General features: G+C 36.8%; 1 protein-coding gene across 12 annotated transcripts in view; it reads right to left on the reverse strand.

Annotated features, from left to right (window-relative positions):
* ELAPOR2 (endosome-lysosome associated apoptosis and autophagy regulator family member 2) overlaps positions 1 to 25,758 on the reverse strand; it is a 266,632-nt gene that overhangs the window by 131,596 nt on the left and 109,278 nt on the right. For 11 of the 12 annotated variants that reach the window (XM_055114603.2, XM_034964351.3, XM_034964353.3 and 8 more), the window contains 8 exons: positions 22,973 to 23,168; positions 20,153 to 20,300; positions 17,306 to 17,392; positions 15,298 to 15,403; positions 14,099 to 14,251; positions 13,417 to 13,505; positions 2,016 to 2,196; positions 807 to 935 (listed from right to left, as the gene is read on the reverse strand). In XM_055114603.2, the coding sequence (XP_054970578.1) occupies positions 807 to 935; positions 2,016 to 2,196; positions 13,417 to 13,505; positions 14,099 to 14,251; positions 15,298 to 15,403; positions 17,306 to 17,392; positions 20,153 to 20,300; positions 22,973 to 23,168 (1,089 nt within the window). The remainder of the gene's footprint in view (positions 1 to 806; positions 936 to 2,015; positions 2,197 to 13,416; positions 13,506 to 14,098; positions 14,252 to 15,297; positions 15,404 to 17,305; positions 17,393 to 20,152; positions 20,301 to 22,972; positions 23,169 to 25,758) is intronic. The other variant, XM_063606271.1, reaches the window with a different exon arrangement.

The raw sequence follows: 25,758 nt of genomic DNA on the forward strand, positions 1-25,758 counted from the left end.
TATATACCTCACTTCCTATGACTCAAGCTTTTTTTTGAATAGATATTGATTTAAAACGTATGTGTTAAAAAGCACACACATACGTGTTTACAATAATTAAACATAATATAGAGAAAAGTGAGCAGATAAAAAATGCCAGTGAGGTTATAAGTAAAGGATGCATTTTAGTGTAAAGGTCTGGTATATACAATACCTACCCCTAGCATCAAGTTTCAAAATACATATATTCATTCAACCATCACATACTGCAGAATAAGTAAATTCCAAGCCCTCTAGGCACTTAAAAGGTAAGAGCAAATACAAATCAACAACTGTTCTGTAGAACTCTGCCACATTTTCAAATTTTCAATAGGTAGAATTCATATATACTTTGTAAATACAATCATAGACTTGACAGGCAAGGGGAATTTGAAGTTAGCTAACCCCTCACCAGGGCACAGTGCTGAGCCAGACTAATCAAGACAGAAATCCCATCATGCTACTCTTTAAAATGATAAAGAACATAGATTTCATCCCCCTCCTTGGTAAATCTATTCTGGCATTTATACCCATAAATGATGATTCTCAGTATCTACTTCAATACTGCCTCGAAAAATGTAAAATTAATAGTTTGTTCTTCTATGAATGTCACCTGGCTGTGACACCACATTTACTATTTTTATGGTACAACCAGAAGATGGGCAAGTAGCCAAATGATAAGATTAAAGTTCCTCATACCCATACTTGGTATGTTTTAGAGAGCTAAGTTCAAGAATGAATGATGTCTCTATGCTGAAATACATCAAGTAGGCTGATTTTGAACTTACCATTCATTCCATCGCACTTTGAATTCCCAACATTGAAGCAGGAAGTTTTCATGTTGTCAGGAAGGACATTCCACCATTTATATTCAAAGCCAAGTGCAGGCTCCGTTCCTGCTGGACATGGTCTACATTCTACAGGAGACAAGTAGGGTCAACAATTAAAATTAAACTGCATATGGACAACTTCTACTTTCTCTGTTCCAAACACACTACATTACAATTAGCAGGGAGAGAAGTGGAAAAAAAAGATATTGGACTACCAGTTCCCTCAGGATGTACTAACTTTTTCAAAAGAAATCTGAAAAGAACAAAATTCTAGATATATTATACATACATACATATACTTGACTAAAATGAAAAAGGAAAAGGACAGAAACAAAATCTTTAAAAATAATTTTTTTCCTTCACATCTGGGAGTAGCTGCTAATACTTAATTACCCTCCATAAAAAGAGTAACTATGAAACAAGTTCAAGTTCTCCTGCATGTGACCTTAGAATCAGTTCTTCCACCTTATGAATAAAGAAAGATTTCACTCTTCCTATTGGTTATTCAACTTAACAGAATATTAATACCATTTATGAACTGATTAATTCAAATTCAAAATATTGACTATGTTGAGAATGGTTGGGAGTTGAGGGGCTGGGAAAGTGCTGGGTTTATAAATAAGCCTGATTTAAATTGACATCTGCAAAATTGAAAGAGAAGGGTCTTTTCCAACCATTTAGAAATGTAGCCACTTCGCATCATCATATCAGTAAGAAAAGGAGTAGGGAAAGAAAATATTTCACAAACATTTATACCTGCTGCAAAAGTACTACAGAAGACATGTTTAAATGTGCTTCTCAATGATGATGAGCCAGATACTATCCACCATCCTACAGACAAGAAAATTGAGCTTCAAAAAGTTTAAACAACTTGGATAAATCACACTATTGGTAGCATGGGGGACATAGATTCAAATCCAAGTCAGTTTGCCTTCAGAGTCCTTTTTATGCTATGTCTCAAAGGCTCTGGATAGTAAGTATACAACATGGCTATATTCAAGCCATCTATCTGCAACTAAAATATTACAGTTGACTGCAATTTTTGTCTACTAAAACTAAAAGAAATTCTGTAACCACTTTCCATAAAAACAATTTAGAAAATGGTCACAGTAGTCCAACAAGATCATTTTGCTAAAGGCCCAGTTATTGGACCAATTGACATCCTACCTTTGGTTCCATCTGAAAATGTTCCAGGAAGACAGGGATGGCAAGAAGATGATCCATTGTTATAAAATCCAGGGTTGCAAGGCGGACAATCCTTCTTCTCTCCAGAAGGGGGCAATCTAATAGCATCTGTGAGATCCTCCCGGCAGATTTTGGGCTCTATCCACTTGTACATTATCTGTGTCTACAAAAAAAAAAAAAAAAAAAAGCAACCAAGTCATATAACATGCTTATAACAAAAATCTTAAACTGGCAGTATAGGAAAAGTACAAATGGTGACAGAATAGAAGGGCCAGCTGACAGAATCTAAAACATCAGTGACAAAATGAGAGAAAAGAGAGAACATTGGTGGGGAAATGACTGTTACTTCCAAATGCTTTTACCCTAAGCTATAGGTGGCCTTCCCTCATACACAGCATGTTCCTCATCATGAAATAACTCTTTAAAATTTAGGTAACCTGTTTATCACCCTTACTCTTCTATCCATTCATTTACTTTATTCCATAGCTGACATAAGTTTCTACGCAGCAACTTGCTTTTTCATTTTGAGACTTCCACTAACCTCTTCCTTTCCTCCAACAGCACATTTCATTATGCTTTGCACATAGCAATCACAAAAAGGTTATTTTTCAGAAAGAATATATCAAGATTCACATTTCAATCCTGCTAGTTCATAATATTGGTGGTGGTTCTCGGAGTCTTTTTCAATAAACTGATGTTAGACTACAAGAGCTGTAGCTAAAATATTTACCCCAGAGGCTTCTAGGTCCTGATCCATGTGCTCTGAACATCATGATTAAGACAACCTCTGCCTTCAAGGAGAGCAGTCTTTTAAACTCTGCCCTTTTATTCTCTCACACTCATTCATTCACCCCCACACAAAGCAAAATATAAGAAAACAGCTGTAACTCAGTCAAACCCCAAAAGCCATTATTATCAAATTTTTATTCTCATTTTTAAACCAGAGATACCAAATGGGTTAGCCATTCGAAAACAAAATTGGTATGTTCAGTGGAGGAAAACAGAAAAGGAATTCTAAATGCAAACATAAAAATAAATCAACTATTTAATAACTAAATGCAGAATTTTTAAAAGAGACTAAAAGTTCCTTTTCTTAAACATATAATCTGCTAAAAGTATTTTTTCTCCTTTAAAACAACTTCTGCAATAGGAAGTCTGCTATTAAAGCTGGGGAATCAAAATTAAAGGCGATTGTCCATAGCTATTTCCAGTTAGTAGAAAATCATGTATAATAACTCCTTTAGGCTACCCGATTTTATTCTCAAGTATTCTTATGGAAGAGTAGATTAACTTATCTGAAGAGGGAGGCTTAAGAAAATGATTTAAAGGTAAATGTCTCAAAATAGTTATAAATAACATTTTTTCTTTTTACAACTCTCTTTTTCCACATTCATTTTTATGAGTTGCATCATGATACACTTTAACCAGCCACTTCACACACCTGCCTTTCTTACCATCTGTAAAATAATGGCTGCTCCTGCTGGGGATTCCTAAATAATTGGAAAAATAAAGGGGCTCTCAACTCCCCTTAAGAAAAGCAATATAAAATTCAGAGAATCTAAGCAAATGAAACATCATCATATTGGAGAGATTACTTTCTTAAAATTCTGGTTTAACAAGCATAGAAAACAAATTTCAAATCCTACTTAATTCACTAATTTGCTGATTTATTTTGACATTAATACAAATGGATTGCGTTATGTGTGAGCTACTGCACTAGTGAAAGTAGTTGGTTCCCAGGTGGGAGTGGCGGGCGGTGCTGACACCCTGTACTATGTAATCTTCTTAATCACTTTGAGAGGTAGGTATTGCTATCCTCAAGTTTATAAATGAGGAAACACTCCAGATTAGAGCTCTTAATCTGCCCAAAAGTCAAACACAACTAGTAAATGGTAAAGTAACACCAGTCAACAAGAGTCAGTTTGGTAAGGGTAAAAATAATAAAATGTGCAAATATATTGTGAGAAGTCAGCTAACCACATGACTTTCAATACATGCAAACTTCTTAAAAATTAAAAAATATACACCACTTTTAAATACTTAAAAATGTAGAAATCAAATTTCAAATGCTCTATAGTAAAAGTTTTATTTACAAAGCCTCTTGTTTCACATGGCAGATTGATTCTGTGCCTCTCTTTCTAATGGAGACAGATGCTTTCAAGTCTGGCTGACTAGGTAAAGATAATAATTAATATTAATAATACTTAGAACCAGAGGGCTTCCAGCGCAGATGAAAAACCAATAATCAATTCATTCTTTGGCAAGTTGAGATAAAACTATGAAATGTCTTATAAAACCAAAACCCTAATAAAGCAAAATTTACCAGTTTATTATTAAGATTACAAAAGAGATCCAGTGTCTGCATTCATATACAGCATGAAAAAAAACCCACATTTTTAAAAACACACAGAGGTATCAACTGAAAGCTGATTCTCATATAAAAACAGAACTCAGAACTGGGAGGACTACAATTTAGGCAAATTTTGAGACTGGCTTTGTCCATGGTTGTCTGATTTATTTCAGTTGTCACTTCACAAATGCACTAAGTCTTTATAAATTGGCTGAACTCATCAGGGCTAAATTACATGTGTTTTTAAAAGGTCTACCAACTGACCCTAACCTAACTGCCTTGTGCTCCATGATGTTCTGGCTCAGGTGGTCTCAGCCAAGCAGGCAATTTCTTATCTCCCAGGCTGTCTCAAACCTTGATCTTTTCCAGTTGCAAGCCACTGGGCACTCATCATTTGTCTCTCTTGGAATTACCCACACCATGCTGCCAACTTGTATCTGACTCCTCCTTCAAAGCCATGCTCAACATGTACAGTTGTGTTAAGTAGGTCGTCAGCCTGCCCAAATACGTATCAGCATTCACCTACCTTCCTTTTCTATGACGGCTTTGCTGCTTTTCTCTTTTCCCATGTGTTTACCTCCTTCTCCTCTGATATGTTTTAGATTTCTGTCCCCATGCAAGTCTTATGTTGAATTGTAATCCCCAGTGTTGGAGGTAAGGCCTGGTGGGAGGTGATTAGGTCATGGGGGCAGATTTCCCCCTTGCTGTTCTTGTGATAGTGAGTTCTCATGAGATCTGGTTTAAAAGTGTGTGGCACCTCCCCCTTCTCTCTCTTCCTCCTGCTCTGGCCATGTAAGACATGCCTGCTTCCCCTTTTACCATGATTATAAGTTTCCTGAGGTCTCCTCAGCCACGTTTCCTGTACCGCCTACAGAATCGTGAGCCAATTAAACTTCTTTCATTTATAAGTTATCTGGTCTCAGGTACTTCTTTATAGGAGTGTGAGAACAGACTAACATATCCCCTAAATACTTAACAGCTTTGACCATCTTCTGCCTTTATGTGGAAGACACCATGGAAATTTAACATTTTACTGGCAGTTCAGGGCTTTAATCAAGAAAATGTTCTAAAATTAAATTGTGGTGACTATACTGAAAACACTGAATTATACTCATTGAATGAATGAATGAATGATATGCTATGAGAACTATATCTCAATAAAGCTGCTTTAAAAAAAGTGTTAAAAACAGACTATTAGAAAAATTTTATTTTAAACAAATTCAGAAATCCCTAGTCTCTGAGAAATTCCATGTTCTCCCATCTTCCCAATTAAGAAACATAAGCTCTAAGTACATTTGACTTGCTTAAATCCTGTGCACAGAAAGGCAGATCTAAAAACTGAATCCCTTTATACCCTATTTTTAATATCCTCTATATCTTTGTCCTGCTATATAATTTAGAAGTACTGTGTTACAGACATTGAGCATTTGGAATAATTTGCAACACTGAAGGTCATTAAAAGGCAAATAAAATATAAGACATTTGAATATCAAGCCACTAGCAAAATCTCTGTGATCCGGAGTTCACCTCTTCAGAGATGAAGAAGTTGTATAGCCTAATGCCTCCTTCGAAGAAGGCTCCCTTTTAAAACATCGTCCCTACCAGGCACTCTTTGAGCATCAGCAGAAAGTTCCCTAATTGAAAAAACATGTCATTCCAGTATTGGGCAGCTCTGTTTGTTAGAACATCACTACATCCCACTGGAATTTACCTTCTCTAAGTTCACCAGAGTTCTTCTTTTCTAAAATTTCCCTTCAAATACTTGAAATACCCTATTAAGGAAATTCTCACTGAGTACCTACTATGCACAGGACAAAGTACTATGGGAGATTCAAGAATTAGGCAAACTGCTCTGAAAAAGGTTGTAGTCTAATAGTGATAAGACAGGTTCACAGCTACTATAATGTAAAAACTGAAAAACATGAAGGGGATACAAAGCACTACATTTTGAAACAGACTATTTGAGTTAGAATTCCAGACCTAAGACTAGCGATGACTAGCTATGATCATGGGGAAGTTACTTAACCTCATTAAGCCTCAGTTTTCTTATCTGAAAACTGGGTACAGGAATGTCTAAATTACACAAATGTTGAAAGAAATTAGAGGCAATGTTTGAATATGTATACACATATATATACACACACATGCACATATGAAGAGAGTATGTTCACAAATATGGAAATGATAGCTGCTTGTGGTATTAACACTACCGTTACTGTCTCATCATCATCTTCTCCAAAAGAAACACAAAATGCCATGAGTGCCCAAAGGAAAGATATCAAATCTCTGTAAGACAAGTAGAAAGCATCACAAAGATGATCATGATTTTCCATCCTTTGCTGTCTTTCCTTCTACCTGAAAAAAATATTTCAATCATACTTTATACAAAATATCCTGGCCTCTGGCCTCTAGATTCTTCCCCTTTTGTCAAAATTTTCTCATACCGTATGCCAAAGACAGAACACAGCACTCAAAATGTGATAATTACTCATTCATTTACTAATTCTCACTAATTAAACAGACGTTTCACTACCTTCTATGTGCTAGGTACTATACTAGGCTTAGAGATTTTTTTTTTTAATGAGTAAGAACCAGTCCCTGTATACAGGAAGCTGAGAATCTGGTAAGAGAAATGATTAAGTATTTATGATAAAGTGATCTTTTAATCTATAATCACTATGTAAGTATCAAGAAGGTATGTGCAAATTTCCATGAAAATTCTCAGTATACCAAGACAATCTTGCCAGACCTATTTATGATATTTAAGAGTATATGATTTCTATGAACCTGTGAAAAATCATTCTCTTTTTATTCTGGTAACTGTAACCATCTTTTTCTCTTTGGGAACTGATCTGTGTGATGCTGAAAGGAACTGAGAATTACAGTTTGGCCTCCCCAGCTACAGGAATTTGCAGGTGAACTAAGACATCCAATCAAAGTATCCAACACTCCTGGAGAGAATTATTGGTTGGCTATGGGCTCATGATTCAAGCAAGGCCAATCAGAGTCTTTTCTGAAGCTTCAGTCAGTGTTTGTAGTATCAAGAGCTGTGAGGATAATAGTGGCTTGGGTGGAGATTACAGTGAGCATCTTGCAACACCGGAAAGGGCTTGCCTGAGAAGGAAATCAAATTGAGCCAAGAATATTAGCATTACACAGCAAGAGAACATCTTAAAATAATTTGTTCTATATTGACTTCCCAGTTAAATGAGTCAACAGGCTCCTGCCTCCTCCCCTCTCCATTCCTCAGTTTTACATTGGTTTGAGTCAGGACTCCCATCCAATTTCTGAAACATATTTTTAAAATTCATTACTAGAGAATGTATAATCATCCCCAAGCACCCATTGAAAGGAAACATGTGAATCATGTCCCACAATAGGAGGGTGGCGGGGGGAGACAAACACTGCACAGGTTACTCTGCCTCAGTGTAATACCCAAAATAAACAAAATCTTAAGTCTTTTCTGTTTACTAGCTCCCAAACAAAAACAACCTTTTCTGCACTCCCTTTTGTAGTGGATATGAGACAACCTTTGTGGATATGATAAACAAATGAGAAACTTACTGTTTTTAACCATGAACAGCTTAATTGAAAACTATTCTTTGTATTCTTGTGAGGGAAGGATTTTCCCCACTTTAAATAGCTGTCGCATTTTTTATTTGGTGAGTTAGGTCTTTTAAAGCTTGGATTTCCCTGGAAATCTTCTTTGCAAGTAATTATTTTCTCTTTTCTCAGTGCTTTTATATCTGAGAGTTTCTTTCACACAAATAAATTTTGATTTTACTAATTTGAGCTCATTGTTCAAACACAACTGCAGTCTTTCTGAATCTTAATTTTATCATTTTTATCTTTATTGATTCACAAATTGATATACATATTCTTAATGTCTTTATGAAGTTAATCATTTTTAAATAAAATGTTGAAAATAACTCATCTGACTTATATTCTTCTTTGTGTGAGTTACAGTATGTATAAATGACTTGCTATATTTATATTCCTATGGCAAATATATATATATATCAAATATATATATATACAATACTATACTCCAAGTTGATATTCATTTATCAAATCAAACATTTTATATATGATTCTTCAATTAGTCATATACCCACTTAACCATATCATTTAGTCTACAATTCTTTATCTTATCCATAAGGAAATCATGAGATGCTCTGTCAAATATCCTGCTAACATTAAAACACATCTTCTCTTAACTCTTGCCCAGTGTCACTGTTACCTACATAATATAGCTGAATTTCCACCCTGCCCTAATTCTGCTTATCTTTAAGAAACAGGATGCCTGTGATAAAAAGTTCCCTTTGTAACCAGACCAGCTGAGACTGGTTAGAACCAAGATAGATGACCAAATGACTTTAAGGATCTCAGGTTTCGTTATAATCTCACAATTTTATTTCCATACTAAGTGGCACTCCCACCAGTGCCATGACAATGGCCATGACAATGGCCCAAAGAAGCCATAAAAGGACAAAAAGGAAGGCAGCACTCTAGTTCCAGGATGTTTACTGCCGATTTCTGGAAAACACATAAATATTCCTCCCCTTGCTTTTCATGTCCAACCCCTTCATTAGAGAAATCCTATATTTTAACTCCCTCACCCCTCACTAATAGAGAAATTGATTTTTGAGCCATGCTCCCACTTCTCAATTCCATGACCCTCGAATAAAGCTTGCATTGCTTGACATTCACTTTCAGCTTCATGTATTTGTTTCATGACACTCAACAGGGAAAGATTCCATCTTCTAGGGGACTAGGTTTGTTGGTAAAATCCCTGATCAGTATTCTTTTGAGTTCAAACATCAAACACTGAATTTGTATATGTGCTTGTGTGCACCTATATAAGTGTACCTCATTTTATGTAAGAAGTGGGCACTAATTGTTTTAAACAAAACATACATAAAAATTTCAACTCACTACTTAAGATAATTTTGTAGTGAATGTTTATTGAGAAGTGAATATTCTTTAATTTATCTATGTTATACATCTCTGTTTTGCATATACTAAGCTTTAATTCAAGTAAGCCACATTTAGGAAACCTCATTTATTTACCACAGGGAATAATGTCATATAAAAATGTGTTGTCTCCTTGAGACTTTCATAACCTAAGTATGGGCCAAGAACACCTAGTAATTCTCCATGTTTGTTTACTTCTCTGCATCTGTATAGTGCCTTACACAACTTGATATGTAGTAAGTCCCACAAATAACTGGTGAGAGAATGCCTTACTGTATACATTAGGAGATTTAAATCCTTGTATCTCTTCACCCAATTCAACCTGGTTTCCATGTTTTAAAATGGCTCTTTGAAGCCACCATTTAATTCAGTGTTGCCAAATCCAATGGACACTTTTCAGCCCTCATCTAGGGTGATTGTTCAGGAGTATCAGCCTTCTTAACCACTCTAATTTCTGCAAATACTCTATGACAGTAACTCCCTTGGTTTCTCCCACTTCTCCAGCCATTTTCCTCAGGCACCATCCCTGTTCATCTCTCCTAGCATTAGCTTACTTCTAAGCCCACTCTATGATCTCCCTGCAAACTTTTACCCAACCCCAAGGCTTTAATTGCCAGCTATTTGCTATAATTCTCAGATTCACATAGCTAGCCCAGATGCTCTACTGAGCTCCAGACTGATGTACATAATGGCCCTTCCAATATCTCCTCTTGCCCCATCTCACAACTTGGTCAAAACTGTACTCATGGTCTTTCCTTCCTCGCCTCCAGACCTTCTCTCTAATCAAATAGTACCTCTACCAACCCACCTTTAACACTTTCCTCCCCCTCCATCTTATCAACCATCACATTTTGTGAATTTTACTTCCTATTTCTCTAATCCATATTCTTCTGTCTATTCCCTTTACCATCATTCACTTCCTTCTTCTCTCACCGGGAGAAGGGCATTATGAGACTTCTAAGTGTTCATTCATATCCTCTCTAGTCCCCTTCTAATATTGTATATAAAACACTGCCAAAGGGATCTATATGAAGTATAAATCCAATCACATTGCGTCACTCTGATACCAAAAAACTTGCAGTGATTTCTAAATGCTCTTAGGACAAAGGCCAAAATTCCTAATATGGCCCTATGAAACCATGCCTTTTCTAGCAATAGCTTATGTCATTAACTGCACCTAATGCAATCCCTTGCCCACATCCCCACATTCTAGTCACACATCCTTTTAGTTCTTCAAATACACTATGCTCCTTCCCATGTCAGGTCTTCACCATCCCGCTCCCTCTATCAAAAATGCTCTCCTTCCTTGGCCTTGCCCAGTTTTAAAAACAGCCTGAGGCCTTCCCAGACTGGGTAAGAACCTCATAAAATTCAAACTTCTCTGCTGTAGCACTAATCCCAATTGGAAACAATAATTCATTTTCTTTGATTGACTGTTTATCTCTTCCTCTAGAGTCTAGACCAGTGGTTCTCTAAGTGCTGAGATCCTGGACCAGCAGAATCAGAATTACCCGGGACCTTCCTGGAAATGTAAATTTTCAGGCCTTCCTCCAGACCTACTAAATTAGAAAATCTGGGACAGGGCGTTCCAGGTGAGACTGATGAACACTAATGTTTGACAGCCACTGCTCTACATCTATGGAGAAATTTACGTTTTTCTTCTATCCTTAGCTCTGTCCTCCTTACCCAGTATTCTGTAAATAACCAGTGCTCAGTAAAGATTTACTAAAAGTATGAATGAGCAAGCCATTCCACATTTTTCATGATGTTTATAAGAATCTCTTAATTAGGATTAGAATAATTTCAATTACCAATTAAAATTTTCCTGAAAAACTTCCCCCACAGGCAGAAAGAAATCTAAGCAATCTATTTTAAACTAAGATTCAAAATAAATACAGAAAACTTGTAACACTCCTATGTCATGTCGATGGTAATGTTTGGAATCTATATGCCTCAATAGCTGATTTCCTTGTCAATCAACTCGATCCTCTCCAAGTAGGGCAAAATAAGATCAAAGAGAGCATAACAGGACAGAGAGAACCAAAACATAGTCATTGAACAACCCGAGAAACATCATTAAGCCACTGGCAAATCACCAGGCTATTCTCAGCAAGAATAAAATATCTATTTATGTATTTATATAAAGAGACAGGTCTTGTTACACTGCCCAGGCTGGAGTACAGTGGCTATTCACAGGTGCCATCATGGCACACTGCAGCCTCAAATTCCTGCCCTCAAGCAATCCTCATGCCTCAGCCTCCTAAGTAGCTGAGACTACAGGTGCATGCCACTTTACCCCACTAAAATGCCATTTTAAAAGATGAAACCAAACAAATGAAAATGTTACCACAAAAAATTTCAAATTCACATATGCAATCTAAAGTTCATTACATATATTATTTCACTAAGTCCCCATTGCTTTACTTCTGAAGCTAGAAACATTTATCTTGAAATGTCTTAAATCACTTTTCTTAAAAAAATCACTGAGTTTATAAAGTACTAGCACATTGTTTTCTTCTATACCAAGAACATGTTCAAATTTCACTCAGACACAACAGAAAAACATAATTTGTGTGTTGTGTGTACACCGCATGCCTGTGCATACACCCATATACATATATGTGTCTATGCATATGTGCGTATTCTGCATATACATTTAATATACGGTCTTGCATCCATTAGGCCCAGGTCAAACAGATTTTGTCAAACAGATTTTGTCACACTACTTACTGCCATTATACTCATGGATGTAATTAACTAATAAAAATACAGCTTTTGCATATTTTCATTGTAGATAAGACGAGATCCTATTTTACATTAGATCTCATTCCTTTAAGCCTCAGTAACGATGAACTGATTATTACATAAAATAAACTAAATTGACTTTTGCCTTACTTATTAATAAGGCAGGTTTAGCCAAGAAAAGTTTATCTAAACAAACATAATCCAAATTACTTTTCAATTCACCTTAATGGTACCTCTCTGCATATATTTTCTAAAAAATAGCCCTTACTTGACATTATGATAGGACTATCAGGACCTTACTTTACAACTCCTTGTCAGTTAACAGCTGTTAGTTTGAGTTGCTGTTCTTACTGAAAGTAATAGTTGTACTTCTTATCATTGCAATTTGCCACTAATTTAAACTAGAATGTACTTGCTCTTAACAATTCAAAGTAATATTCCTTAAAAAAACTTAAGGACCTAAGATAATATTAATATAACAATCTAGATTAGAATCTAGGGATGCAAAAACAAGAGAAGAAAGTAATAAATTCCCTGACATCTATATATGCTTTCCAAACTAAGTCAAGAAAATAAATGTCATTATTTCAAAGATGCAAACATAAAGAAGCAACACTCCATAGCAGCCACTTTGATCTCAGTTTCCTCTCACTGACACAGGCTGCTGTAGGCTAATTCTTTAATTAAGAGGAGAGCAGGTCAACTGCAGAGCTCATGTGTGCATTTTTCCTCTGGCTATGTGCCATTTATATGGTACTTACTTGCATTTTCTCAATGCAATTACACAGTAATCTGCCATAACCAAATAGCCCATGGCTGCATGGTTTTTACTGACAAAACCTATTGAGTAACCAAATAATTAAAGAGAAGTTATAAGAACTTTCCATCCTGTGAGTCACACTACACATTTTAAGGCTGTGCTCTCTCTCATGTTATTACTTCTGGAAAAAATGTAACTGTTAAAAGTAGCAGTAATTTATTGAGCACTATGTGACAGGCACTGGGCTAGGAACTTTACATTAAATATCTTGAAAGTTCTTATAGCAGCTTTATAAAGTAGGTGCCAATATCATCCATATTATACAAATAAAAAAATTGAGGCCTAGAGACATCAAATAAGTTGCCCACAGGACTTAATGGTATATGTGAAATTCAAAGCCAGGAAGGCAGACTTCAAACCCTAAACTCTAAAATTTCCTCTTTACACTTACATACGCATGTCATAAATATCTCTCACGAACAAATTAGAGTCTGCTCAAATTGGAAAGAAGGTTGCAAAAATATGGGATGGAGTTGATGCAACACTGCTGGTACCTTTCCTTCTTCATCACATGGAGTATGGATCTGGAAATAGTCTTTTGTGGTACAGGGAGGGCGCTCTGTACACTCACTGGATCCTTCCTCTGCAACATAAAAAAAGCGTTTCAGAAATGGGTCAATTATTTTGCAACTCTAAGAAAAGGCAAAAAAGCAAAACAGAAAAAGCAACTAAAAAGTACAAATAAACTTACCAGGGCAATTTAGGTAGAACTACCTAGGTCTAAAGAAAATAAATGCCTACATTTTTATTTTCCCTAGAGCAGTAAGTGTTTCTATGATACACATGGAGTAGTATATCACAGTTTTTCCCAGAAGATATTAGATTTCTTCCATCATCACTGTACACTGGAAATTTGGAACAAATTAAAAGTTTCTATATACATCTCTACACCAACAAATCATGTAAAAGTATAAACATTTTTAGATTAGTATAAACATATCCATAGCAGCCACCTGTGGGGTGTGGAATAGAAAAACAAATCACAGACCTATACTGGGGAAAGTCATGCAGAAACGGATAAGATGTCATATTTTATCCATTCAACATCAATTCACTTCAGCACTTTGGTTTCAGCCACCACTGCTGTCATACTTTATGGGTGACTTCTGGTTTATAAATGTACACTTGACCAACATACATTTAGAAAGAAAAAAGCAGGGTATAAACTAGTTCTACCTGAAAATTGAGAGTCGTCTTTACACCTTATACATTCTTTGGCTCCTTTCTCAGAATAGGTGTTTCTGGGACACACCTGGCAGTTGAATGAACCTGGTTTGTTGCTGAATGTGCCTGGCTTGCAAGGAAAACATTCTGATGTGTACGCCACCCCTGTGCAGTAATGAAAAACAGAGCATGGGAGGGGGACCCAATACCAATAAGCAAATCAGCACCTACTTCTGCTTCTACCCAGAAGTGAGGGAGATATATGAACAGTAAGGTCAGCCCAAATCTTTTATCTTATTCATCCAGCACTAAGAAAGCATTTATTGTGTACAAGGAACTGTACAATCAAGTCAGCAAACAAATAAGAAATGAAGATTTCATAGAGGTATAATACTTGTATTAACTGAGCTGTCAAAAGACAACTCCACTAACTCAAAAATGAGATAAACCCTAAGGTTCCCTCCAATTCTATAGGGCTATAATTATCTGATCCTTATGGTAACCTGTTCCCTTTTTTTTCCACTGCTTATTAAGTCACAGGTAAGACCTAGGAATGGCTTGACTTCTCCTCTGGTTTGTAATTCTAGTCTTTGCCAGCAGATGTCCTAGTGACTAATGAGTTAACACATTGTTCACAGGAACAAGCCCACAATGAACATATTAAAACGTAAGCCAAAGTTTAATAAAGAATCACTGCTTTAATTAAAAATACTCCTAATTGAGAATGAACCATGCCAGGGTTCACCGACTGCTCTCCTGGGCCAGAAATTACCCGGTTGGCTCAGAGAAGCATAAAAGGTTTAGGAAAGAGTCAGGTCAAGATGTTTATTGTTATTTTTATGGATATAGCAGTGACTAGGTCATCAGTTCCCTGGCAAGCCCAATGTCTGGCACAACAGACATTTCTTGGAGGAATAATGGGGTCTTATTAACACAGAGACATTTTGTTTTTGTTTACAGACATCTAAAATTGTCATCATGTTTACTTTTTTTGCAATGATTAAATAATTTAGTTCAAGAGTACAAGAAAAAAAGAAAACAACTGTCGATTTCTTGGGAGTAAAACCAGGGTCTCCAGACCTATATGATTCCCTAACATATTAATTTCTGTTCTATAAATCTTTGAGCCAGCCAAACCAAAACTTTAATAAATATTTTAACTAACTGTAAGATGTGACTGGTGACTACTAAAACAGAATGCCATGAAATACCTTCAATTGTGATATTTTTTACCAGCACAGGCTTGACCGCCTTAGAACCCATAAGGATGCCTGTAGTTCTCCAGTAGAGTATGTTTGTGCCTGATTTCAGCATTACCTATAAAGAGAAACATAAAGGCACTTAGGGCAGATAAGCCATGCCATTTCCAAAAGCTACTCCCTTACATACTTTTTCAATCCATATAATAAAACACCATTAATTTAAAACCCACAGATTTAAGTCCACTGTTAATTCTGACCTAACCTCCGCTGAAGTTTACACTTTCTTAAAAGAAAAAAAATGGAGTTTGCTAATCCACAAAATATATTAAACAGAAAAGAAGAAGAAATCTTCAAGTCTAAAGAAACACAAAAAATGATTCTCAAACCATCTGCATGAAGTCTTAGTTTATATTTAAAAGGAATCCATTTTAGAGGGTGAAAGTCCCTCAGCCCACTTGTATATTTATAAGTTGCCACTATTTATAAGATCTTTGAGTTCTGAAAACAAAAGGCAACAGAATGAGTTTGTTTCTTTTTAAAAATATATTTAATAAAAATACTGCTACAGTAACAAGAAAAAATAGGACTGTTCTTAGGGATAATCTGATTTAACTCTCTTACTCTAGAACATTAATAATACTATATGTAGTATTGGTTTCCTTTGCTACTGGAATATTTTGCTAATTATAAAATCAAACTAATTTTCTCATAAATTTCATGTTCATACAGGTAAGTGAACTAATTTTAAGAGGTCCTTGCTTTCTTATTTACCCCCCTTATTCTTCTATACAGTCTCTGGCTGGACAAATTCAAGCTGTATAAAATTACAATCCACCCAACTATTTCAGTGAAGCAGTACATTAAGTAAAAGTAGTGCATTAAGCACTTTCCCTTGTATTAAGTCTTTTTAAGTAAAAAAAGTATATTTATTTTTAAGGGTTACTTGTACCTTCAAAGCCCAGCTGACTGGGTGTTAAGGTATATGGATCTTAAATGTTATTAATATTATTCTCAGGTATACAGATTTTTAAAAATATTCTGAAAGTGTATGTTGTATTAATCACCCAAGGATGAAGTACCTGCTACAACCACAAAGACAAGGATTGATGGTCACTTATTGAAATAGAGCTTGATCTATATTGTAGGCACTATATTAGGCCCTTCCCACATATCTTCTGATTTAATCATGCAAGATTTTTCCTATTTTGCAAATGAAAACATCAGACACAAAGAGATTAAGCAAATTGCCTAAAGAAACACAACTATAAACCGGAGTTAGATATTAAATCCATGTCTCTCTCACTCCAAAGAGATGGTGCCTCAAATAATAACAGATTCACTGAATTGTTACCTGGTAATTGCCTTCAAGCATTTAAGGAGCTGTCCTGTAAGGAAGCAGGCAGTTACTTTACTTCATGTAACCAGGGAAGGCAGAATTTTAACCAATGTGTGGCAAATAGGGAGGAGGCAGGTTGAGGCTCCAAACAGATATTTTGTGATAAACAGAGCTGTCCAACAAATGGAGACAGCACAGTACCCAACAAAACAAGCTTGAATATCACTTGTTGGGCACAGCGCAGAGAAAGATAAAAGGAATTCACAGATCCTTTCAATGAAAAGAGCCACTAATTCGATCACATATGACAGGCACATTTGTAAACTTAGAAACTCAAATGTTTTGTATATTAGTTTTGAACAGCCTTCTTTCTCATGGATGCCCCTTTGAAAGGGAGGAAAATTAGACTACAATGGGAAGGGGAAGGAAAAGGAAACTAAGAAGAAAGAAAAAGGTAGGAAAAAGACCCTGAAAATTGGAAGCTGAGTCCATGAAGCTAGGGGTAATTTTTTCCCTAACCAGAAATCATCTAAATTAATAGTTAATTTTGATTTTTTTTCTTAAAATATACTTTTCTTAAAAAGTTATGAAAGGAAGGGGAAGTTGGGAAAGAAGAAAAGGTTGGGGAAAAAAGGAAGAAGGAAAAATTGGCAAAGAAGAAGGAAATACAAAGAGACTTACAGAATGAGAGCCCCATTCTCCATTGTCTGTAAGTTTTACCCACTTGTCAGTGGTGGTGTCCATCTCCTGGCACTGATCATTTTGAATCTGTGGATTAAACACAAGAGCCCTAGTAAAGTGTCTTGAATAACAGCTTTAATTAAATTCTGTACCCAGCACAGACTGCAAGAACCTCGTTCAATACATTCTAAACAATGGCCATGAGTAATTCTCAATAAGTAAACATACCGAGACCTCTGGAGCCTAAGTGACAACTGCATATGACTGAGAGGTTCTAAGTAAACTATCTTCATCATTGTAACAAAAAGCCTAGCTCATTAGAGAGAGGAATGTGGGAGAACACTGACAATGCACACTAACACTGTGACTAACACTGACAATGCACAGAAAGGATACAAAGTATAAAACAACTACCCAACTTACCCAAACTTTTTCATAGCTTGCATTCACCATGCAGGCCCAATAGTATAAAAATAAACAAAGCTGTTCTTTATAATATTTGCAGCAGTAAAATTTTAAATTAAAAATAAATAAAGTCCACTTTGTTTTCCATTCCCTAGGACTTAATCCAAATGCAAAAGTAAGTGGCTATGGCCAAAGTCAAAGTTCCAAATTTTTATTTGGGGGTAAATGGTAATCATTTGCCATGCCAATTCAAATGATTACAGATATCTTTAACACCAAACATCTTTTGCTTTCCAGGCAATTCTTCCAAAATGTCAAGGGGTTGAGACACTACTTTTCCAGGTCTACAATGAATACAGAGACATCAAAAAGTTAGGCCACCTTTCCAATATTGCAAAACAGCAACAGAGTAGAGTTAAAATAAGATCTCATCACCTATATTCCCACCAAAAGAAATGGCTCTTTCTTTCATCTCTAAATCATTTTGTTTCTTCACTCCTCTTCCCAACCAATTTACAAATATTAAAATGTTCTCCTTAAGAGCTATTCCCTAAAGACTTACCAACTAAAATATAGACCCTATTGCCATCCAAATACCAGAGAATATCAGCTACTGAGGGTACTTACTTTAATTGAATTTAAGTGTCATGTTCATTTTATAAGCATAAGGACCATTTTAATGCAAGTGTTAAGCTACTTAAAAGCAGATGTGGACCCTGAATATACCTTTAATGGTCAACGTGTAGATAAACTGAAAGCTTTTTTTATCACTGAAAGCAGACGTCATATGTTATCTTGACATTCTACTGGCATTCTGGAGACCTGTAAAACCTAAGTCTAATCACTTAGTCTCTCTAGGCTTCAGCTTCATCATTATTTGAAAAAAAAAATACAAGGGCTGAATGAAAGTTTCATATAGTTCCAAAATTAAATACTTTGTTGCTGTAAATTATGCAATGCCCATATGTACAACTCTCAGAGAACAGCATATTTCAATCTACAAACACTTTCTTTCCATTAACCATTAGTATGATGACCATGAAGTTTTGACCTTCTGAGTCAATAAATTGCAACCTCTAAAGCTGAAACATCAATAGAAGAAGGAACACGAATTTGCCATCCCTTTTCAGATTATAACCAGAACAAAGGCATCGCTGACAGGAATTAATGAAACTTTATGCCTTAAGGGTACCTTTATTGACATCTCTCAAAGAACTTATTGGGCAATACAAATCTAAACACTTATTCTCACAATTAGATAACTGCTTTGCTTCTTAACTTTATTTCAGTTTTAGCAATGTTGCCAAAAGTATCCAATGAAACAGGGAATTGTTCACTCTCAGAAGGATTTTGCAAACTAAATGCAGGTTAAACACAAATCTGTTTGAATGTTGCTTAACATTTTAAACTCATCAAAAGATATTAGTACTAGGAGACTCCTTAAAAGATATTGTCACATAATCTACTTTATAGAAGTGAATGCTTAGTGCCGGAAGGTTCACTTAATTGCTCAATAACAGTGTTAATAATTACAGAGTTGGAACTAGAGCCAGAATCTCTTGACTTCAAATCTAAAGCTCATATTTCCATGAAAAATCTCTCTTGCTACCAAACTTCTGATTTAGAAATTCCCATTTCCAACAATACAAATTTGTTTTAGAATTTTTAGTACATTTGTTTCTGAAATCTGGACTGCAGAAACATTTTTCAAGATAGTCTCCCATCTATAAGCACAACACACACTTGGTTTGGTATAAGAAGTCAATCTGAGAACATTTGCTCAAGCATTTGTGTCATGACAAATATTTGCTAGATTAGATACTGTTTATTACTAATGGTTAGATGATTACTTTATCTTATCTTCCGTAATGTTATTTAATTTCTTTTCAAAGACATCAAGTATCCCATTCATTGATGTTTTTAGACTGTACTAAATTCACAGAATCAGAAACATGCAGCCACTTCTACTTCTGAAAAAAAATTGCTCATAAATACACTTAAATAATTTTTGTTAGCAAAAAATATTTGAAATTGCAAAGAGAAAAAAAACTTTTAAGTGAAAACTAAAATTGGTTTAAAAAACACAGTTTTGACAGAATACTATCTGTAGCTACTAAAAGTAATGTAAACATGAATCTTGGAGGAAATATTTGTCACACAAAAAGTCTAAACCAAATGGTTATATAATGAGCATAACCAAAAGTTAACCAAGCCCAATGTTACGCTGCAAGGTGAGATCTTGGAGGTAAAGAAACAATATTAACCAGGAAACAAAATATTATAAAAAAAGATTAAAGTTTTCTTTTAACATCAAAAGGTTCAGTTAACACACACGCACAAAAAAAAACTGAGGAGGAATAAAGTGGAATGGGAACAACTGACTAAGGGAAATTTACATGAATGTCCCTTAAAAAGTAAATTCCAGAATACAAAAGGTCTTACAAAGAACTCGAAGAAGATGTTGTTGTCGACATACTGGTACTCAAAGAAGACATAGCCTGACTTCTTAAGGTGCACAGCATAGATCAAAGACACCGTGCAGTCATCACGATTAGATTCTATGTAGTTTCCACGAGGGATCCAAGAAGAGCTGTGGAAACAAAACCAAGAGGCACTTTACATTAATGTTCTGAAAACTCTTCTATTCACAAAACTATGTAACTCAGATTCACGAGTAGTTCCATCAGCAAAGTACAGCAGAAAACACCAGAAGCTTTTCCAGACTCAAAGGCCAACTTTATTACTGAGAAGAGGTCCATTTCTTATGGCAAATAACTTCGTAAATCTTTTTAAGGTCATATGATTAATCTGCTAAGAAATTGTTATTTTTCACCCAAAATTTGATTACCAAATAGATGATAACTAATTTTAGTAGCCTTAGATGGAATTATTCTTTCAGATATCTGCAGTTTTATTTGTAAACCCATACACATGGCAAATCTATAGAAGGGGAGAAAGAGCACCATTAATGATAAATATGTAGATTAACATATAAAGCTATATTTTTTCACCTTAATTTTTTAGGAAGCTGTGTGTCATGTGAAATGAACTTGTCAGTGATGGACTTGGCTTTGAGTTCCTAAATCTTTGTAAGGTTATTTTAAAAGCAACTAATTATTTAAAACATAATACCATTGTATTGTAGGGTTTATAACATGTTTCTAAATATATGGCAATAGTATGAAGATAAGGGTATAGATGTAACTATGCTGTTGTAAAATTTAACATTATATAAAGGTACAATAATAACTCTATGTTACCATAAGGATGCATACAGTAATTTCTAGCCTTTGCAACCTGGGGTTAGCAAAGATATCCTAACATATGACCACAGCAGAAAAAAATAATAAATTGTATTCTTTCAAATTTTAAACTTCTGCTTATCAAAGGACACTATTAAGAAAACAAAAAAGGCAAAAACCACAAACTGGGAAGAAGTGTTACACACACATGGAGACGTGTGTATGTGTGTGTGCACATACTATATATTTATTATATAAATATATACACATAAGAACCCATGCCCAGAATGTACAGGAACTCCTTCAGCTTAATAATCAAATGACCAAAAAAAAGTAGAGAATGGGCAAAACAATTTGACTTCACAAAAGTTAATAAACACATGAACAATAAACATATGAAACATGTTTGACATTATTATCCAGCAGGGAAATGCAAATTAAAACAAAGGGATACCATTTCTCACACACACACACACACACACACACGTGTGCATACACTGGAAAGCCTAGGGCTAGAACAAAACAAGACTTAACAATACAAATGTTGGTAAACATGTAGAATAACTAGAACTAAAATATACTACTGGTGGGAGTCTACAATGATATAACCATTTTGAAAAGCTCAGACTTTTTAGAAAGTTCAACATACATCTCCTATATGACACAACTAATTAAAGAGAAATAAAGAGTATGCAAAAGTGGACGGAGTTTTGCTCTTGTTGCCCAGACTGGAGTGCAATGGTGCGATCTCAGCTCACCGCAACCTCTGCCTCCAGGGTTCAAGTGATCCTCCTGCCTCAGCCTCCTGAGTACCTGGGATTACGGGCACCTGCCACCACGCCAGGCTAATTTTTGTATTTTTAGTAGAGATGGGGTTTCTCCATGTTGGTCAGGCTGGTCTTGAACTCCCAACCTCAGGTGATCCGCCTGCCTCGACCTCCCAAAGTGCTGGGATTACAGGCATGAGCCACCGCCGCACTGGCCCAGACTCAAATTTACACGAGAAAATTACACTAGAAGACACTACATTGAAAAACTTCCGCTTACTCGATTTCTTTTATGCATAAACTATTCCAGGCAGAAAAAGAAGCCTTGTCAGTATCTCCTGCCCACCAAAACAAAGATCTGAGGTCCCACAACATCCTACTAGTACCTTCCTCTAAGGAACTCTTTTACTTAAAACACACACTCTCTCAAGGAAATAATCCTATTATCGAGAGATTAAAATAAAGAAATTGGCATCATTTGGCAAAAAGACAGCTAGAGTGAAAGGAAGGAAGAAAGGAAGGGAAGGAGGTAATGAATATGCCTTTCAACACAGCTAAATAATTCCCCAGCATCCTTAGCTTATGGTAAAAATGTGGGGTTCCTGAGAGGCTACTCTTGTCAGGGGGTAGCCAGAGCCCTAAAGTTGAATTCTCTAAGCAAATCCATATGAAAGTAAATGTTACGTAATTAATACAAGAGAACAGGAAGGGATATAGCTCAAAGACAAACATTTTGTTTTGTTTTTTTCAAAACAGTTTAACATTTCTCCAGCTTTGTCATATGCAAAGCTAATAATCCCCTATAAAAGAGGTAGGAATTAAGCAAAGGCGCTTTCCACCTTAGGTACTTAACCCACTCTCTTTTATAGGAGATAATCAAGTGTCTAAATGAAGGTTATGAATTCTTCCTGTCAGAGGAAAAGAAAAAAACCTGAAAGTATCTGTTAAAAATCAGAAAAAGGTTAGTAGAAACACCAGTGGCTTAAATGTAGTTATAAATATGAGAAAATTAATTTGCTTCTCTAACAGCTTTATTGCATTTTTGCATACAGTGTCTATTATATCCTGAGGGCAATGATTTTAACCTCATGAAAACTCATTGCAATGACTGTCCAAAAAACATGATTCTTTGCAATTAGCTTATCTATCACCACAAACAGTACCAAGAATATCCTCATCTTCTTTCTGGAAAAGAGCAACTACTTTCTTCTCAAATATTCAGTTAAGAGCCAAAGGCTGCTTTGGATTCTTACTTGTTACAGCCGTCTGGCCTGCTGTCAGAAGGGCCCACCACAGTGTCCATGAATGTTGCGATGTTAGAAAATCCTGCCGGCAATTCATCCCATTCATCAAATTTGATGCCACTGCCCAAGGAATAGGTGCCTTCACCACACTTACTGCATACCTGGTTCTTCATTTCTAGATACTCTCCAGAAGCACAGGAGAAAGCTGGAAGGCAGAAGAATGGACAACCCATTACTTACCCTCCCAACAATTTCCTCCCCTTCATGCTGTCACCAGAATTATTTTTATAAAACTCTGATTGTGCCACACTCTAACGAAAGCCTTTCAAATTCCCCTTATCACTACATGCATTTCACAATCTGGTTCCAACCTATTTTTCCAAGCTCACCCCTTGCCCCACCCTCTTCCAGCCAAAACAGAATTCCTATCATTCCCAAAATATTTCATCTTCTCTCCTGCTGTTGTGGTCTTCTTTCCCACAAGATAGATGTTGGCCAATCCTACCTTCTCTACATGGAACACTCCTGTTCTCAACTCAGAAACCACTCACTTCATAACAGATCCCTTCCCCTGGCCCAATGGGCAGTCAGTTGTACCTCCCTTTATGGTCCTACGGTGCACTTGTTATAATACCTCCATTAAAGCACTTAATTTATGCTAATCAGTGGATAAGCACATATTAAGACCACTTATAAGTTGATGTGAGATTTTGAGCTTTAAGAAAACAAGGATCATTATTTTTGGATTCCTAACTGTATCAGGCACATACTAAGTCCAGATAAAATGCTGATCCAATGAGTGACAACTAAATATAAAAAGGGAAACAGGAAAGCAGTGCAATAGTTGAACAGGTTATCTCCACTCTGAAACCATGAGCCCACTTTTTCAATATTCACACCAACCTAGTCATTTCTACCACCTATATCTTATTTCTGATGTCAAGCTTTCTGCAGACTCTGAGAACTGTACCCAGAGATACTAGATACGACAATGTGAAGAATAGTTGACACACTACAAAAAAAGAAAGCTAAGTTATTATTCATTCAACAAATGCAAATCAACATCCTCCAAGTACATGGCTATGTGCAAGATGGTATTAGTGACTCCAACCCGGAAAAGGGCTTTCTAATCCTTTAATCAGGATATTAAAGAAACAAGAACAAAATGAGACCTCCAAATTACCCAATGAAGAAAAACAAATCTCCCAGCAGAGTGTAAAGCAGCAAAGTCTCACATTTAGGTAGATTCTTCTCTTTTGGAATACATTAGAAAACTTAGCCAGAAATAAAAATAAGCTGATTTTTAAAAACTAATTAAAGAATTAGAGCTAAAATCCACACACATCTACTTATTCGCTGAATTAATATAATGCTTTCCTTGAGAAAACCTTAAAGATGCTGTACAATGAACTTCTACATTCAAATCAACATCCCCAAATCAGTAAAACATGAGAAAATAAAAAAAGATTATGCAAAGAATGTGGCATGCTGGCTACACAGTCAAAACTGTCCTAGGACAAGGCTGTACCACTTCCTAATTCTATGACACTGAGTGAGTTATTTCACCTCTCTAGGCCTTAGTTTCTGTCTCTAAAAAATGAGATAACAATCACAATAGGTACCTTTAAGGGCTATACTGATGGCAGCGGCAGCCAGCCTGGAGTGACCACTGCCATGAAGCCGGCTACTGTGGGGGAGGTGCAGACCAGGCAGCACGTTCCATGGAGCCATTGGGGCGGGAGGAGGCAGAGCCCCATCCTCCCAGGCAGACTCGAGCTTCCCTGTGCTCTTAGGGGCCAGGAGCAGGCAGGAGCTCCACCATCCTGAGCACAGCTGCAGCTACCCAAGCCATGGCTGTGGACCAGGGCATCTTGGCACTCTCAGGGGCCCAGGAAGAACCCCTTCCCCCACAGGCTTGAAGACGTCTGCTCCCCCTGCCTGGCCTCTCCCCACTCCTGGCACCCCTTCCAATCTCAGAGCAAGGTTGGGGCTGAGCCTGGGCACTCTGCTAACATACCAGCCTCCTGCCACCTCAGCCTCCTCCAGACTTTGGCCACCAACAAGCACAGGAGAGAGACTGAAGCAGGGGCTGAAGGCAGCTTGGCACTGGCCTGCAGGCACTCCTTGACCGAACAGCCTGGGTGCCCAGAACAGTGGCAGGAGGCATAGAGTCTCCTGGATGGAAGGGGATGGGTCCCACAAAGCCCCACCTTCAAGTCAGGGAGGCTCTGAAGCCTGGGGGCTGGGTTGCCAGTCAGTGGGCCAGAATGGGAACTTGTGGTGCTTTTTCCCCCCAGACTGCCCATGGCCGCCCATTGACCAATCAGCACACACTTCCTCCCTCTGGCTGGCTGAGGCCCAGGCCCATAAAAGCCCTAGACTCGGTTACCCACTCCAGGGTCCCCTCTCTGCTGAGAACTGAACAGTAGCTGAGACACCCTGCTTATGAAGAGGAGCCAGTCACTGTGGGTCTCCTCTAAGCTATTCTGTAGCTCAATAAAGCTCCTCTTCACCTTGCTCACCCTCCACTTGTCCGCATACCTCATTCTTCCTGGATATAGGACAAGAACTCAGGAACCACCAAATGGTGGGGCTAAAAGAGTTGTAACAAATAGGGCTGAAACATGCCCCTTGCTTGCCACGTTGTAGGTGACAAGAAGGAGAGAAGAGCTGTGGCCCTCTGGGGATACCAGACCTGGGAGCTCCCCAAGTCAAGGCTGTAACAGCCTCTTTGGGGCTCTGTAGTTCCTGTAACAGCCTCTTTGGGGCTCTGTCTCCAAGCTTCTGGGTGCCAC

This window comes from Pan paniscus, chromosome 6 (assembly GCF_029289425.2).
Source record: "Pan paniscus chromosome 6, NHGRI_mPanPan1-v2.0_pri, whole genome shotgun sequence".
NCBI lineage: Eukaryota > Metazoa > Chordata > Mammalia > Primates > Hominidae > Pan > Pan paniscus.